This window comes from Lagenorhynchus albirostris, chromosome 6 (genome assembly GCF_949774975.1).
Source record: "Lagenorhynchus albirostris chromosome 6, mLagAlb1.1, whole genome shotgun sequence".
NCBI classification, from domain to species: Eukaryota; Metazoa; Chordata; class Mammalia; order Artiodactyla; family Delphinidae; genus Lagenorhynchus; species Lagenorhynchus albirostris.
In genome coordinates, this window is record NC_083100.1 from 53,229,419 (window position 1) to 53,240,861 (window position 11,443).

The 11,443-nt window shown below is 35.8% G+C and overlaps 2 protein-coding genes across 3 annotated transcripts in view; both read left to right on the forward strand.

Moving 5' to 3' along the window:
• CWC22 (CWC22 spliceosome associated protein homolog) overlaps window positions 1-6,156 on the forward strand; it is a 62,877-nt gene extending 56,721 nt beyond the window's left edge. For both annotated transcript variants that reach the window (XM_060152530.1, XM_060152529.1), the window contains exons 18-20: window positions 9-110; window positions 204-421; window positions 4,684-6,156. In XM_060152530.1, coding sequence (XP_060008513.1) covers window positions 9-110; window positions 204-421; window positions 4,684-5,255 — 892 coding nt within the window. In that variant the 3' untranslated portion in view covers window positions 5,256-6,156. The remainder of the gene's footprint in view (window positions 1-8; window positions 111-203; window positions 422-4,683) is intronic.
• Window positions 6,157-9,362: 3,206 nt separating this feature from the next.
• Window positions 9,363-10,634, forward strand: LOC132521739 (S-phase kinase-associated protein 1-like). The gene has a single exon (XM_060151402.1). The coding sequence runs from the start codon at window positions 9,456-9,458 to the stop codon at window positions 9,945-9,947; it is 492 nt and encodes a 163-aa protein (XP_060007385.1). The 5' UTR covers window positions 9,363-9,455; the 3' UTR covers window positions 9,948-10,634.
• The last annotated feature ends 809 nt before the right edge of the window (window positions 10,635-11,443 follow it).

Here is an 11,443-nt window from a genome sequence, read left to right on the forward strand (position 1 = left end):
CTTTTTAGAACTCTGCAGCCATTCTTTGAAGGATTATTACCCCGAGATAACCCAAGAAACACTCGATTTGCCATCAACTTCTTTACTTCTATAGGTCTTGGAGGTTTAACGTAAGAATTATTATCAGAATTTTATTCAATTTACAGAATTATTTCACAGTTGCCTTCAAGGCAGAATCTAACAGAGATTGTGTTTCTTATTAGGGATGAATTGCGTGAGCATCTCAAAAATATACCAAAGGTCATCGTGGCACAAAAACCAGATGTTGAGCCAAATAAATCCCCCGCCTCCTCTTCCTCCCCTGAGTCCTCCTCCTCTGAGTCTGACTCCTCTGCCTCTGATTCGGACAGCAGCGACAGCAGTTCAGAGTCTTCTAGTGGAGAAAGCACTTCATCCGCCAGTAGTCAGAGCTCAGCCTCAGGTACTGAAACTGATGTATAGTTGATCGTGCTCTTTTCTAACAAGTGTATTGCTGGTGGTGTTTACAAGGGAAGAGAATAATTTGATTGCTTATTTATTTTAGAGTTCATTTGTTTAAAAGCCACAGTTAATAATATAAATGATCATCTATCACTGTTGCAGTCTATACTGAATTCAGCATTTATAATGCTAAGATTATCTTTTGGAATCCTCTTCAACGAAATGAAGATATTCCATTGGCAAATATTTATTTGAGTGCTGACTGAAATGCCATTCATAATGTCTGTAATCTACTTTACAGGAGCTTTCCTGATGGTTATATTTTAAAGAAAATTTAATTTTTTACTTTTAATAGTGAAGCTTTATATTAGTAATTGACGCATACCACACATTCAGTGCACACATTTTAAGTGAACAGCTGTATAAATTTTCATAAACAGACCACATCCATGTAGCCAGGACCCAGAACGAGAACAACCAGTACCCCAGAAATCTTCCTTTTTCCCTCTTGTACTTACTACCACTCCTTCCATCCACTGCCTCATGGCAGCTCCTGTTCTGATTTGTAATTCTATAAATTAGTTTTGCCTGCTTTAAACTTTAGAATTATATATTATGAACTTCTTTATGTTTGGTTTATCTTTCAACTTTATGTTTGTGAGATACGTCCATACTATTGCATTTAGTTATAGTTCATTCATTCTCATTGCTGTATAGTTTTTCACTATGCAGATATTCCACGGTATATTTAACATTTGTCCTTTTTACTCAGCGGAAATTTAAATTTATAAGTAGTGTTGCCATGAATGCTCTCGTACATATCTTTTGGCGACATACATATATATATATGCACATTTCTGTTGGATATGTACCTAGAGGTGGGATCACTGGGCTGTAGGGTGTGTGTAGATACTCCCAAACAGCCTTCCAAGTGGTTATTCTAGTTTACACTCCCACCAGCCATGTATGAGAGTTCCCATAGCTCCCATCTTCACTAACACTTTAACTGACTGTCTTTTTCATTTTAGCCATTTTGGTGGGTGTGTAATGGTACTGCATTGTGGCTTTAATTTTCATTTCCTTGATCAGTAGTGAAGTTGAGCATCGTTTTCTGTATTATCTGCCATTTGGATATTTTCTTTTTGTTAAGTGGCTGTTCAGAATTTTTGCCTCCTCCCCCCCTTTTCATTAAGTTGGCTTTTCTGTTGATTTGTAAGTGCCTTTATGTATTTCAGATATGTATTTTTTGTCACATGTATGTATTGCAAGTAACTAGTCCTGTTCTTATCTCTCGAGCCCTGCAAGGCTGCCAGAGCTCTGCTGGTCTATGTCCCTCAGCAGCAGCCCTCTGAATCAGCAGATACTCGCAGGGAGAAAGTGACATTACCTTACCTCTCTGTGGTTCTGCCTTCTCTTGAGTCTTGGCCCTTCTAGTCCTCATTTTTTTTTGCCAGCTCTCTGGTGTCTTTATTTTTTAGTTTTTCTCTTGAACTAATTTTTGACTTATAAGAAAGTTGCAAAAATAGTGCAGAGAATTTCCATATAGTCTTCACCCAACTTCCCCTAATGTTAGCATCTTCCATAACTGTAGTTCACTTATCAAAACCAGGAGATTAACATCAGGAAAATACTATTCACCAAACAACAGGTCTTATTTGAATTTCACTAGTTTTCCCACTAATGTTCTTTTTCTTTTTCCAGGGCCCTCCTTGCCTTTAATTGTATTTCTCTTTAATCTTCTACAACCTGTGGTAGTTCTTCTCAGGCTTTCCTTGTTTTGAATGGCTTTGACCCTTTTTAAGTCCTCTGGTCACTTATTCTGCAGAATGTCCCGCAGTATGGAGATCTGTCTGATGTTTTCTCATGATTAGAATGAGGTTATTCATTTTTAGCCAGAACACCATAGAAACGATATGTTGTTCTTACTGTGCCTTATTGAGGAGTTGATAATACTGATATTGGTGACATTAAGTTTGACCACTTGGTTAAGGTGGTATCTATTGGGTTTTTTCATGGAAACTGTTTTTCTTTATAAATTAATATCTTGTAGGGAGATAATTCAGTACTATGCAAATCTCCTCTTTCTCCTCTAACTTTTGGTCTTCTATTTTCACATCCATCTGTGGATCTTATCTGCAACACTTACTACTGTAGTGTTTACCAAATGGTGGTTTTCCTGTTTGTCTCTTTTTCCACATTTGGTAATTGAATTTCTCCTGTAAGAAAGAGTTGTGCCCTCCTCCATTTATTTATTAATTCAACTATATATTTATATCAGTGTGGACTCATGAATATTTATCTTATTCTATGGGTTAAAGTCCAATGCTATCATTTATTTTCTTGTTCAGATCATTTCAACTTTGGCAATTAGGAGTTCCTTCAAGTTGACTCCAGTGTTCTTTTGACATACTCCCATCCCTTTTTTTGAGCACTTCCTTATAGCATCTTAAGTTGCTCCAGATCTTTAGTGCCTTTCAAGAGAAGATGTTAAAATTTTATCTGGCATTTCTAGTTGTTTTCAGCAGCATTACTAGTCTTTCACAATTTTGTCTGTCCTCCTTGGGAAGGGGAAGTGCTATAGTAAAGGATTTTTTCAAATATGCCATTTTCTGAAAAGGTCTATGTTGTTTTCCCCAGGGCCAATTCTGCTTCTTTCATCATAGTATCTTAGTTTGAATAAGAGATACTCTGATTGTCCAAAATGCATGTCATTTCTTGTATCTTTCAATGCGTATTTCAGACAGGCAGCACTTTTCCCCACAGCCTTATTAGTAGGTTGGAAGGCTAGTCTTTACATGCTTGTTTCACTTCAAAGTGTTTTACATACTAAGTGGCATGCAGAATTAGGGGACTTTCAGTGTTTTATATTGTTAGAGCAAGATTCCATTTGCTCACAGGAAATTTTATTCTTGAATTGAAATACACTAACATTGTTCATTTACCATTCACCTCTAAAGAATTTGTTATTTCATGGTATCTGTTTTGAGAACAGATGATAACACAGCATGAACTGCTGCAATAAGGAAGCTTGCTGATTCAGAATTAATTTGCCTCATCATACTGTTTCAGTAGAGAGCTTTCAGTTTTATCAGTAAAATATTAAATAGCATAAAAGCAATATGAACTTACCCCAAATTAGAAAATTTTAAAGCAAACACCAAAGAGAGAGAAGAGTGCATATTATTATAGGGCTCAGGTTTTAGTGTCAAGAAGCACCAAGAGTGGCATACACCAGGGTCAGAGAGACGTCGATTCTGCACGGAGCCAGATGGTTTCTGCTTGGGTAGCTGCAGCTCAGCTGAGCTGCTTGATAGGAACCAGAGAAATAGGTCCTTAGTGGCAAACCAACTGACTGTGCCGGGGTAGGCATTTGGCAGGAGAAACAGAGGCTGGTACACTGACGTTTGGGTGGAGGTAGGACAAGGGTAGGCAACTTTCCACCATATTTCCTTCTTTTTGTATGTATTTATATGAACTTGACAGAAACTGTGGTCATCTCAGTACCCTTGATTATGTACCCAAACTAAATAACACAGATATCGTGATTGAATGTGTTTTATAGCTTAAAATGGTAAGATATTTCATTGTAATTAATATTTATATTTGTGATCATATCAATAAAATTCAAAGTTTCAAGGCCTTCTTAGAAGAGTTTTCTCAGAAATCAAGCCTTTGTGGCTCTCATAAAGCCTATGATTATATCTCAATATAGCTTCTCTTTGCTAGTACAGTTAGTACTTCTCTGATAGCAGGACTATCATTTCTGTAGGCAGAGGTTTTCATTTGAAAAATACATATTCATATCATTACACAAACCCAGTCATCCCGCTCAGCCCACCTCTTAGGAAGTGATGTTGCTGCCATGTATGATCATTGCATTTTAATTATGTACGAGATCTGACATAATATTTCATATGACATAATGCATGTGGGCTAGAATTTATGTTTCGGATAAAATTTGTGAGTGGAAATGTACCACTTTAGTCACTTCATTAAAACTTTTACATTTGCTATAGTTTACTTAAAGTTCTTGTTTACTCTTTTGAGTTAAGGGTCAAAGCAGTACTTCAGTTAATATATTGTATATTCTTAAAAATTACACTATTGTATAATGTCTGTCATCAGACTTTGCATTCAATCGATTTGGCTCTGCATCCAGTTTGTCTGAATTAGTAAACCTGTAATGCATCAATAAGTGTGATTTTTCAGTTGTGAAATTAAGACTAAAATGAAAGCTAACTATATTTCATTTTACACATGCAGATAAAGATGTAAGAAAGAAGGGGCAAGGGAACCACAGAAGGAAAGAAGTAAATAAATTGATCAGGAAACAACACACGAATGATAGGAAACAAGAAGAAAGGAGACCAGAGCAACGGCACCAGGAAACGAGGACCGAGAGAGAAAGGAGGTCAGAGAAACCCAGAGACAGAGATTCAAAAGATCCCGTAACAAAGTACACTTCAGACAGAGGGCTTCCTTCTGAGCGAAACAGCTACAGCAGAGCCATGAAGGACAGAGACCAAGAAATGTACATGGATTTGGAACATAATCTTGGGGATCCCAGAAAGAAAAGAGGAGAGAGAAGAAATTCTTTCTCTGAAAATGAGCACAAATACAGAAATAAGGACAGTGAGAATTTTAGAAGAAAGGATAGGTCCAAGTCAAGAGAAAAGGATAAAAAACATTCAGCCTCTAGAAGTAATGAAGATAGGTATCAGAATGGTGCTGAGAGACGATGGGAAAAATCTAGCCGATACTCTGAACTATCCAGAGAATCAAAGAAGAATCAGGACCAGCGAAGAGAAAAGTCTCCAACAAAGCAAAAAAAATAATTCTGCAAAATTACAGAAACTGAACATGCCTTATATTCAGTTGAAACAAATTATTTTTTACATTGATTGACAAACTTTGTAGCTTGTATAAAGTACTGGTTTGTATTTGTACATTTAAAAAATGTTTTCATTTAAAAAAATGTTTTGTAATTGATACTTCTCAAGGCCCTCCACATAAAATTATTTGAAAAGTTTCACCAGAGAGGGATGTAATTCTTGCCCATATTTTGTTAATAAAATGATCAAATGCTCATTGAATCAGTGATTGTTTTCCATTGACAAAATTTTTTTTCTGATAATAATGTTTCCAATTGTTTATAGAATTATTATAATAAATTGTTAGTGACTTTTTATTTGTAACTGAAGACCAAAATAGATGAACCATTTCAGGTTAACATTTTTGCTTTGTTAATGAGATGCTATGAACCTTTCTTAGGAGTCACGCTTTTTTTAAAGTAGAGGAATTATTTTAATTTTCATATTATGTCTTGAACAAAATAGGTATGTGTAGTTTTTTTCGGAAGTGTTTTGGTGAAGCTAGGTGTATGTTAGTCTTTAAACAGATACACGGCTATCTGATTTATAATTAGGACTTCTCTCGATAACATCTCTTTCTGGACTGTTAGATGAACGTTTAATTGAAATTCTTTGTGATTAGTGCTTTTTCTCAGCCTTGAAGTTATATCACTGTTGGTAAGTTAATATGTATTTAATTTTTAATTTGGATTAATAGATAACCAGAAAACATACAGTCATGAGAAGTGTGGGCAAGACTAACTGTGAAATAATTCTAGTTTTTTTAATAAGAATTTTAAGGGTTTCTATCATTGTAACTCTCACCAGTTAATATGTGACCGTATTATTTTTACATTTGAAATAAAATATTGCCTCTGAAATTTTAGATCTGCTGACAGACATTTAACCTTACTTACTAAATAGACTACTTGTACTTGTTCACCTTAAAAGTACATAAAATCCATTTTAGCCAGTATCCAGGTTCAAGACTAATGGGACCACCATTTTAATGTTTCTCTTTGAGACGTACTCTGATTCAAAATGTCTTCTATTTTTGTTATTTAAAAACTTGAGTATAAGTAACAATAAAGTCCATGTCAGTAAAGAAATATTATGCTCTCCTCCTCCTCTTCCTGTGTCCCCCAAAGTATTAAATCGAATATGGCAGCTTGGAAAAATTCTTTTCAACACTTTCTCCATCTGTGGTGGTTGGAAGGTGGTGAGTTGTGATTACAATGGACCGACACAGACATAGTACATTTCACAGACCTGTGAAGCTCAGCAAATTGGATTTAAGGAACACATAGGCTGTAAGCCCTAAAGGAAATAAATAAGCATTAATTTTTTTTTTAACTAAACATTGATCTTTAGAGGTGGTATCAAGGAAAAAACAGTGGACTAGAAATTTTATTTTCTTCACTTTAATCTTAGTTCATAATTTCTTTTCTAAATGTAAAAATGGGAAGCCATTCTTTTTATTGAGTACTTAAGACCTTAAAGAGTTATTAAAGTAGATTTTTTTTTTAATGTAACTTTTACAAGCTTCTATGTGCCCAAGTCTGTTCTAGGAATTAGAGGTAAAACAATGAAAGAAATAAAGTCTCAACTCTTATAGTTGGGAGAGAGAATGGTGAAAGACAATGAACAAGAAATGTAAGTGTACCCAGTGGTAATAAATGATGTGAAGAAGAGAGTGTGATAATGGAGGGGGGCGGGGGGTGATGATTTTACGTAGGAAGGACAGAGAAGATATCTCAAGGTGTGTTTGCTGTGGGAAGAAGCAAGGCAGAAGGAACTGCTGAGGCATAGATATTTATTTATAATAAATATTGCCTGGAAAGTTTTGTTAACATTTCCTGTTGTACTTTTATTTTTTAATTGTTAAAATTACTTATATTTTTTCTCTATAAATATAGTTGTCTCTTTAATTGGAATCCCAATAACCTGATAACAGATAATCATTATCAACAGATGATAATAGATATCATTCAACATGGATTGGATATGTTCCTGTATTTTAAAACAGGAAAGGAACTGCTAAGTGAATTAATAATATAAATAAAGTTGTAAGGAGGATGTTTAATATTCTTAAAATAACATACCATTGTTGCATACTGTTAACTGTTTCCTGTTGTACTTAATTCAGCTTTTTTTACTCTTCACGATTTTATTTACTCTTACAAAAGCAGTTAACGGAACACTTAAGTACCTTCAAGCAGAAGTATTTAAAGTGTAAGGGAGTCATATCAGGACATAATACATAAGAGCCTGGGTGGGGAATTGCAGTATTTGCCTTTTTTTTTTTTTTTTAACATCTTTATTGGGGTATAATTGCTTTACAATGGTGTGTTAGTTTCTGCTTTATAACAAAGTGAATCAGTCATACATAAACATATGTTCCCATATGTCTTCCCTCTTGCGTCTCCCTCCCTCCCACCCTCCCTATCCCACCCCTCCAGGCTGTCACAAAGCACCGAGCCAATATCCCTGTGCCATGCGGCTGCTTCCCACTAGCTATCTACCTTACTACGTTTGTTAGTGTGTATATGCCCATGACTCTCTCTCGCCCTGTCACAGCTCACCCTTCCCCCTCCCCATAACCTCAAGTCCGTTCTCTAGGAGGTCTGCGTCTTTATTCCTGCTTTACCCCTAGGTTCTTCATGACATTTTTTTCTTAAATTCCATATATATGTGTTAGCATACGGTATTTGTCTTTTTCTTTCTGACTTACTTCACTCTGTATGACAGACTCTAGGTCTATCCACCTCATTACAAATAGCTCAATTTCGTTTCTTTTTATGGCTGAGTAATATTCCATTGTATATATGTGCCACATCTTTATCCATTCATCCGATGATGGGCACTTAGGTTGTTTCCATCTCCGGGCTATTGTAAATAGAGCTGCAATGAACTATTTGCCTTCTTGATGCATTTCTATAGCGTCAAATATGTGTTCCCGTCCACTGCCTGCCACTCAGGCAGGTTTCTCACTTTCATCCTTTTTAATATGCAAACAAGAAGTATGTTTGCTATGTCTAATTTTTTACTTTTCAGGATTAGCATTTTGTAAGGATCACCTGAGTTCTAGATACTTTGCATGCGTTGCTCATTGTTTTTCAGTTTCGCAACTTCCTTGCCTCCAAGATTCTCTTCCCCCATCCCTACCTTTCACATCCTTAGCCACCCCCTCCTGTGGTCATCTCCTTCATGTTGACATCAAAATCCATACAAGCTCTAAAAACTCTCCTTTAAGCACTATACTTTGACCCCTGCCCATCCAGCTCATCTGCTTTAATGCTGCTATTCTAGCAACCTTTTTTTACTTCCATCACAACTTTAGAGCTATTGACTTTGTTCTAATGTTACCCCCTCCCTCATTTCTTCACTTCCTTGTTCTGTGGTCCATCATTTGATAGATGAACAAATGAATAAACTAATTTCCACAAAATAACCCTTTGAGAAGTGGTTTTGTCTTCCTGTATTGCAGAAGAAAAGAGTGAAATCCAGAGGTTAATTAGGTCAGGCCACAAAACTGGTATGTAGCAGGACCAGATTTTAACCCAGATAAGCTTTATTCCAGCTTGAGAGGAGTAATATTTGAGTACCAGCTCTGCCACCTACCAGCTATATGGACTTGGGCAAATTATTTCATCTCTCCAACCTTCACATTCATCTTTAAAATTTAAAATGTTTACTGTGCCCACAGGGAACTATATTCAATATCCTGGGATAAACCATAATGAAAAAGAATATAAAAAAGAATGTATATATGTGTAAAACAGTCACTTTGCTGTACAGCAGAGATAACACAACACTGTAAATCAACTATACCTCAAAATTTTTTTTAAGTTTATGGTGCCCACCTTACACAGTTATAGTGATGATTAAATGAAATAAAGCAGTCAAAGGCCTGTAGTAATTCACAGCACAAAGTGGGCATTTAACAAATACCGGTTTTCTTTTTCCCCAGCATCTAGCAAAGACTTAGGAGAAAATTGAGGTTCGTTGACTGACTCATGATTGTTCTGTTATAAGTCATCTGTGATAGAGTGTTAAAAAAGGATTGTGTTAAAATAGCTACACAGGAGTGTTGGCCTTGTTCTCTGCTTTTCTGTGTTTTTTTTTTGCAGACGCCGCCCTGCTCTCCTCAGCCTCTGGCCCGCCATCTCCTTGAATCCTAACACTATGCCTTCAATTAAGTTGCAGAGTTCTGATGGAGAGATATTTGAAGTTGATGTTGAAATTGCGAAACAATCTGTGACTATTAAGACCATGTTGGAAGATTTGGAAATGGATGATGAAGGAGATGATGATCCAGTCCCCTTGCCAAATGTTAATGCAGCAATATTAAAAAAGGTCATTCAGTGGTGCACCCACCACAAGGATGATCCTCCTCCTCCTGAGGATGATGAGAACAAAGAAAAGCGAACAGATGATATCCCTGTTTGGGATCAAGAATTCCTGAAAGTTGACCAAGGAACACTTTTTGAGCTTATACTGGCAGCAAACTACTTAGACATCAAAGGTCTGCTTGATGTTACCTGCAAGACTGTTGCCAATATGATCAAGGGGAAAACTCCTGAGGAGATTCGAAAGACATTCAATATCAAAAATGATTTTACTGAAGAAGAGGAAGCCCAGGTACGCAAAGAGAACCAGTGGTGTGAGGAGAAGTGAAATTTTGTGTCTGATGCTGTAACACTGTAAGGATTGTTCCAAATACTAGTTGCACTGCTTTGTTTATAATTGTTAATATTAGAAAAACAGTCCACAAATGCAGCAGCAAATCAGTTGTATTAGCAGAATGTTGTCCTCATTGCATGTGTAGTTTCAGTACAGATTCCAAACTTATGGCTCAGTTTCTTCTAGTATGATCAAAAGTTCTTTATTCTTTGCTCTGAATAAAACTAAACTGTGGGTTCTCTATAGAAAGTGGCATTTTGGGCTTTCCCTCTTTTTGTAAAGCAATTTATGCCTAGTTTATTGTCCAGTTAACTTTAGTTTAGTGACTTTTAAAAGTTGGCATTGTAAATAAAACAACTTGCAAAAAATTTTCTGAAATAGAATTAACAACGTATTATCTTTTATTCATGAGTTGGAAACTGGAAAAAGGCTAATTGAGGTAAATGTTATCAGAGTGGGGTTATCAGAATGTCTTCCAGCTTCCTGGAGTCCACTGGTATTGATTAACCTGTATGTAGCAGGGCTCCCTTAATTGGATCTGAGGACTTATTTTTGCATTTTTAATCCTCTCAGCTTTGAATATGTTGGCTAGAGGCTCATTTACCACTCAGTTTGTGGTTTGGGAGGAAACAGAATTAGACAGTTTGCTGGCTTTTCTATTAAAAGAGACACTTAACCCCATGTGGTGTGTCATCTTTTTATAATCAGTAATCCTATGTGGGGAAAACCATAAACACTACTTGCATGTAAAAAATAATTTAACCTTTAATGTTAAAATGTATGGCGTTACCCAGAAAGCATCAGTCACAAATGCAAGATACTTCCAATAAAAAGTAAGTTACATAGTAGGTAGTAAATGGTTTGCTTTTTGTGTATTTAAATGTTTCTCTTCACTTAATATTAAAAGTTAAGTTTACGTATGGTTGTTCAGTTGGAAAAGACTTGCAGGCAGTTCATGTCCTAGCTCACTGGATGCTGCGACATAACAATAAGGTTCTGGTAGACTCTGTTCTAATTGTCTTCTAATTTTTTTTCTTTCCTCCTTGTGTTCCCTTTTTACTTACTTTCCCAGTTAGAATTAACTATATTCACATGTAGTCTTAATGTGTTCTCTTCATGTTTACTGTGAGCTCTTCTGGCTCAGATTATTACTTGACAGTAGTTTGCTTTTACTTCAACTCTTATTTGTCCCAAATCTACCTTTATAATAAAGTTTCATGTGCTGTCTCAAAAAAAAAAAAATAGCTACACAGAAAATTAATGGATTTTTCTAGAGTCAATGTGTGACAAAGAGTAATTCTCTCTCATTTCTCTCCTATTATAGTACTTCTTTTCCAGATGTATGTATTCTTTTAATTTAAGCGGCCAGCTTCTTATACCCCTGATTTCACATTTCCCAAATGTGTTGTCAGAAAGGGGAAAAAAAGTTTTCGTTATATCTGATAGTTATGAGTGAATTTTTTTTTATGAGGGAATTTTTTGTTCTTGAT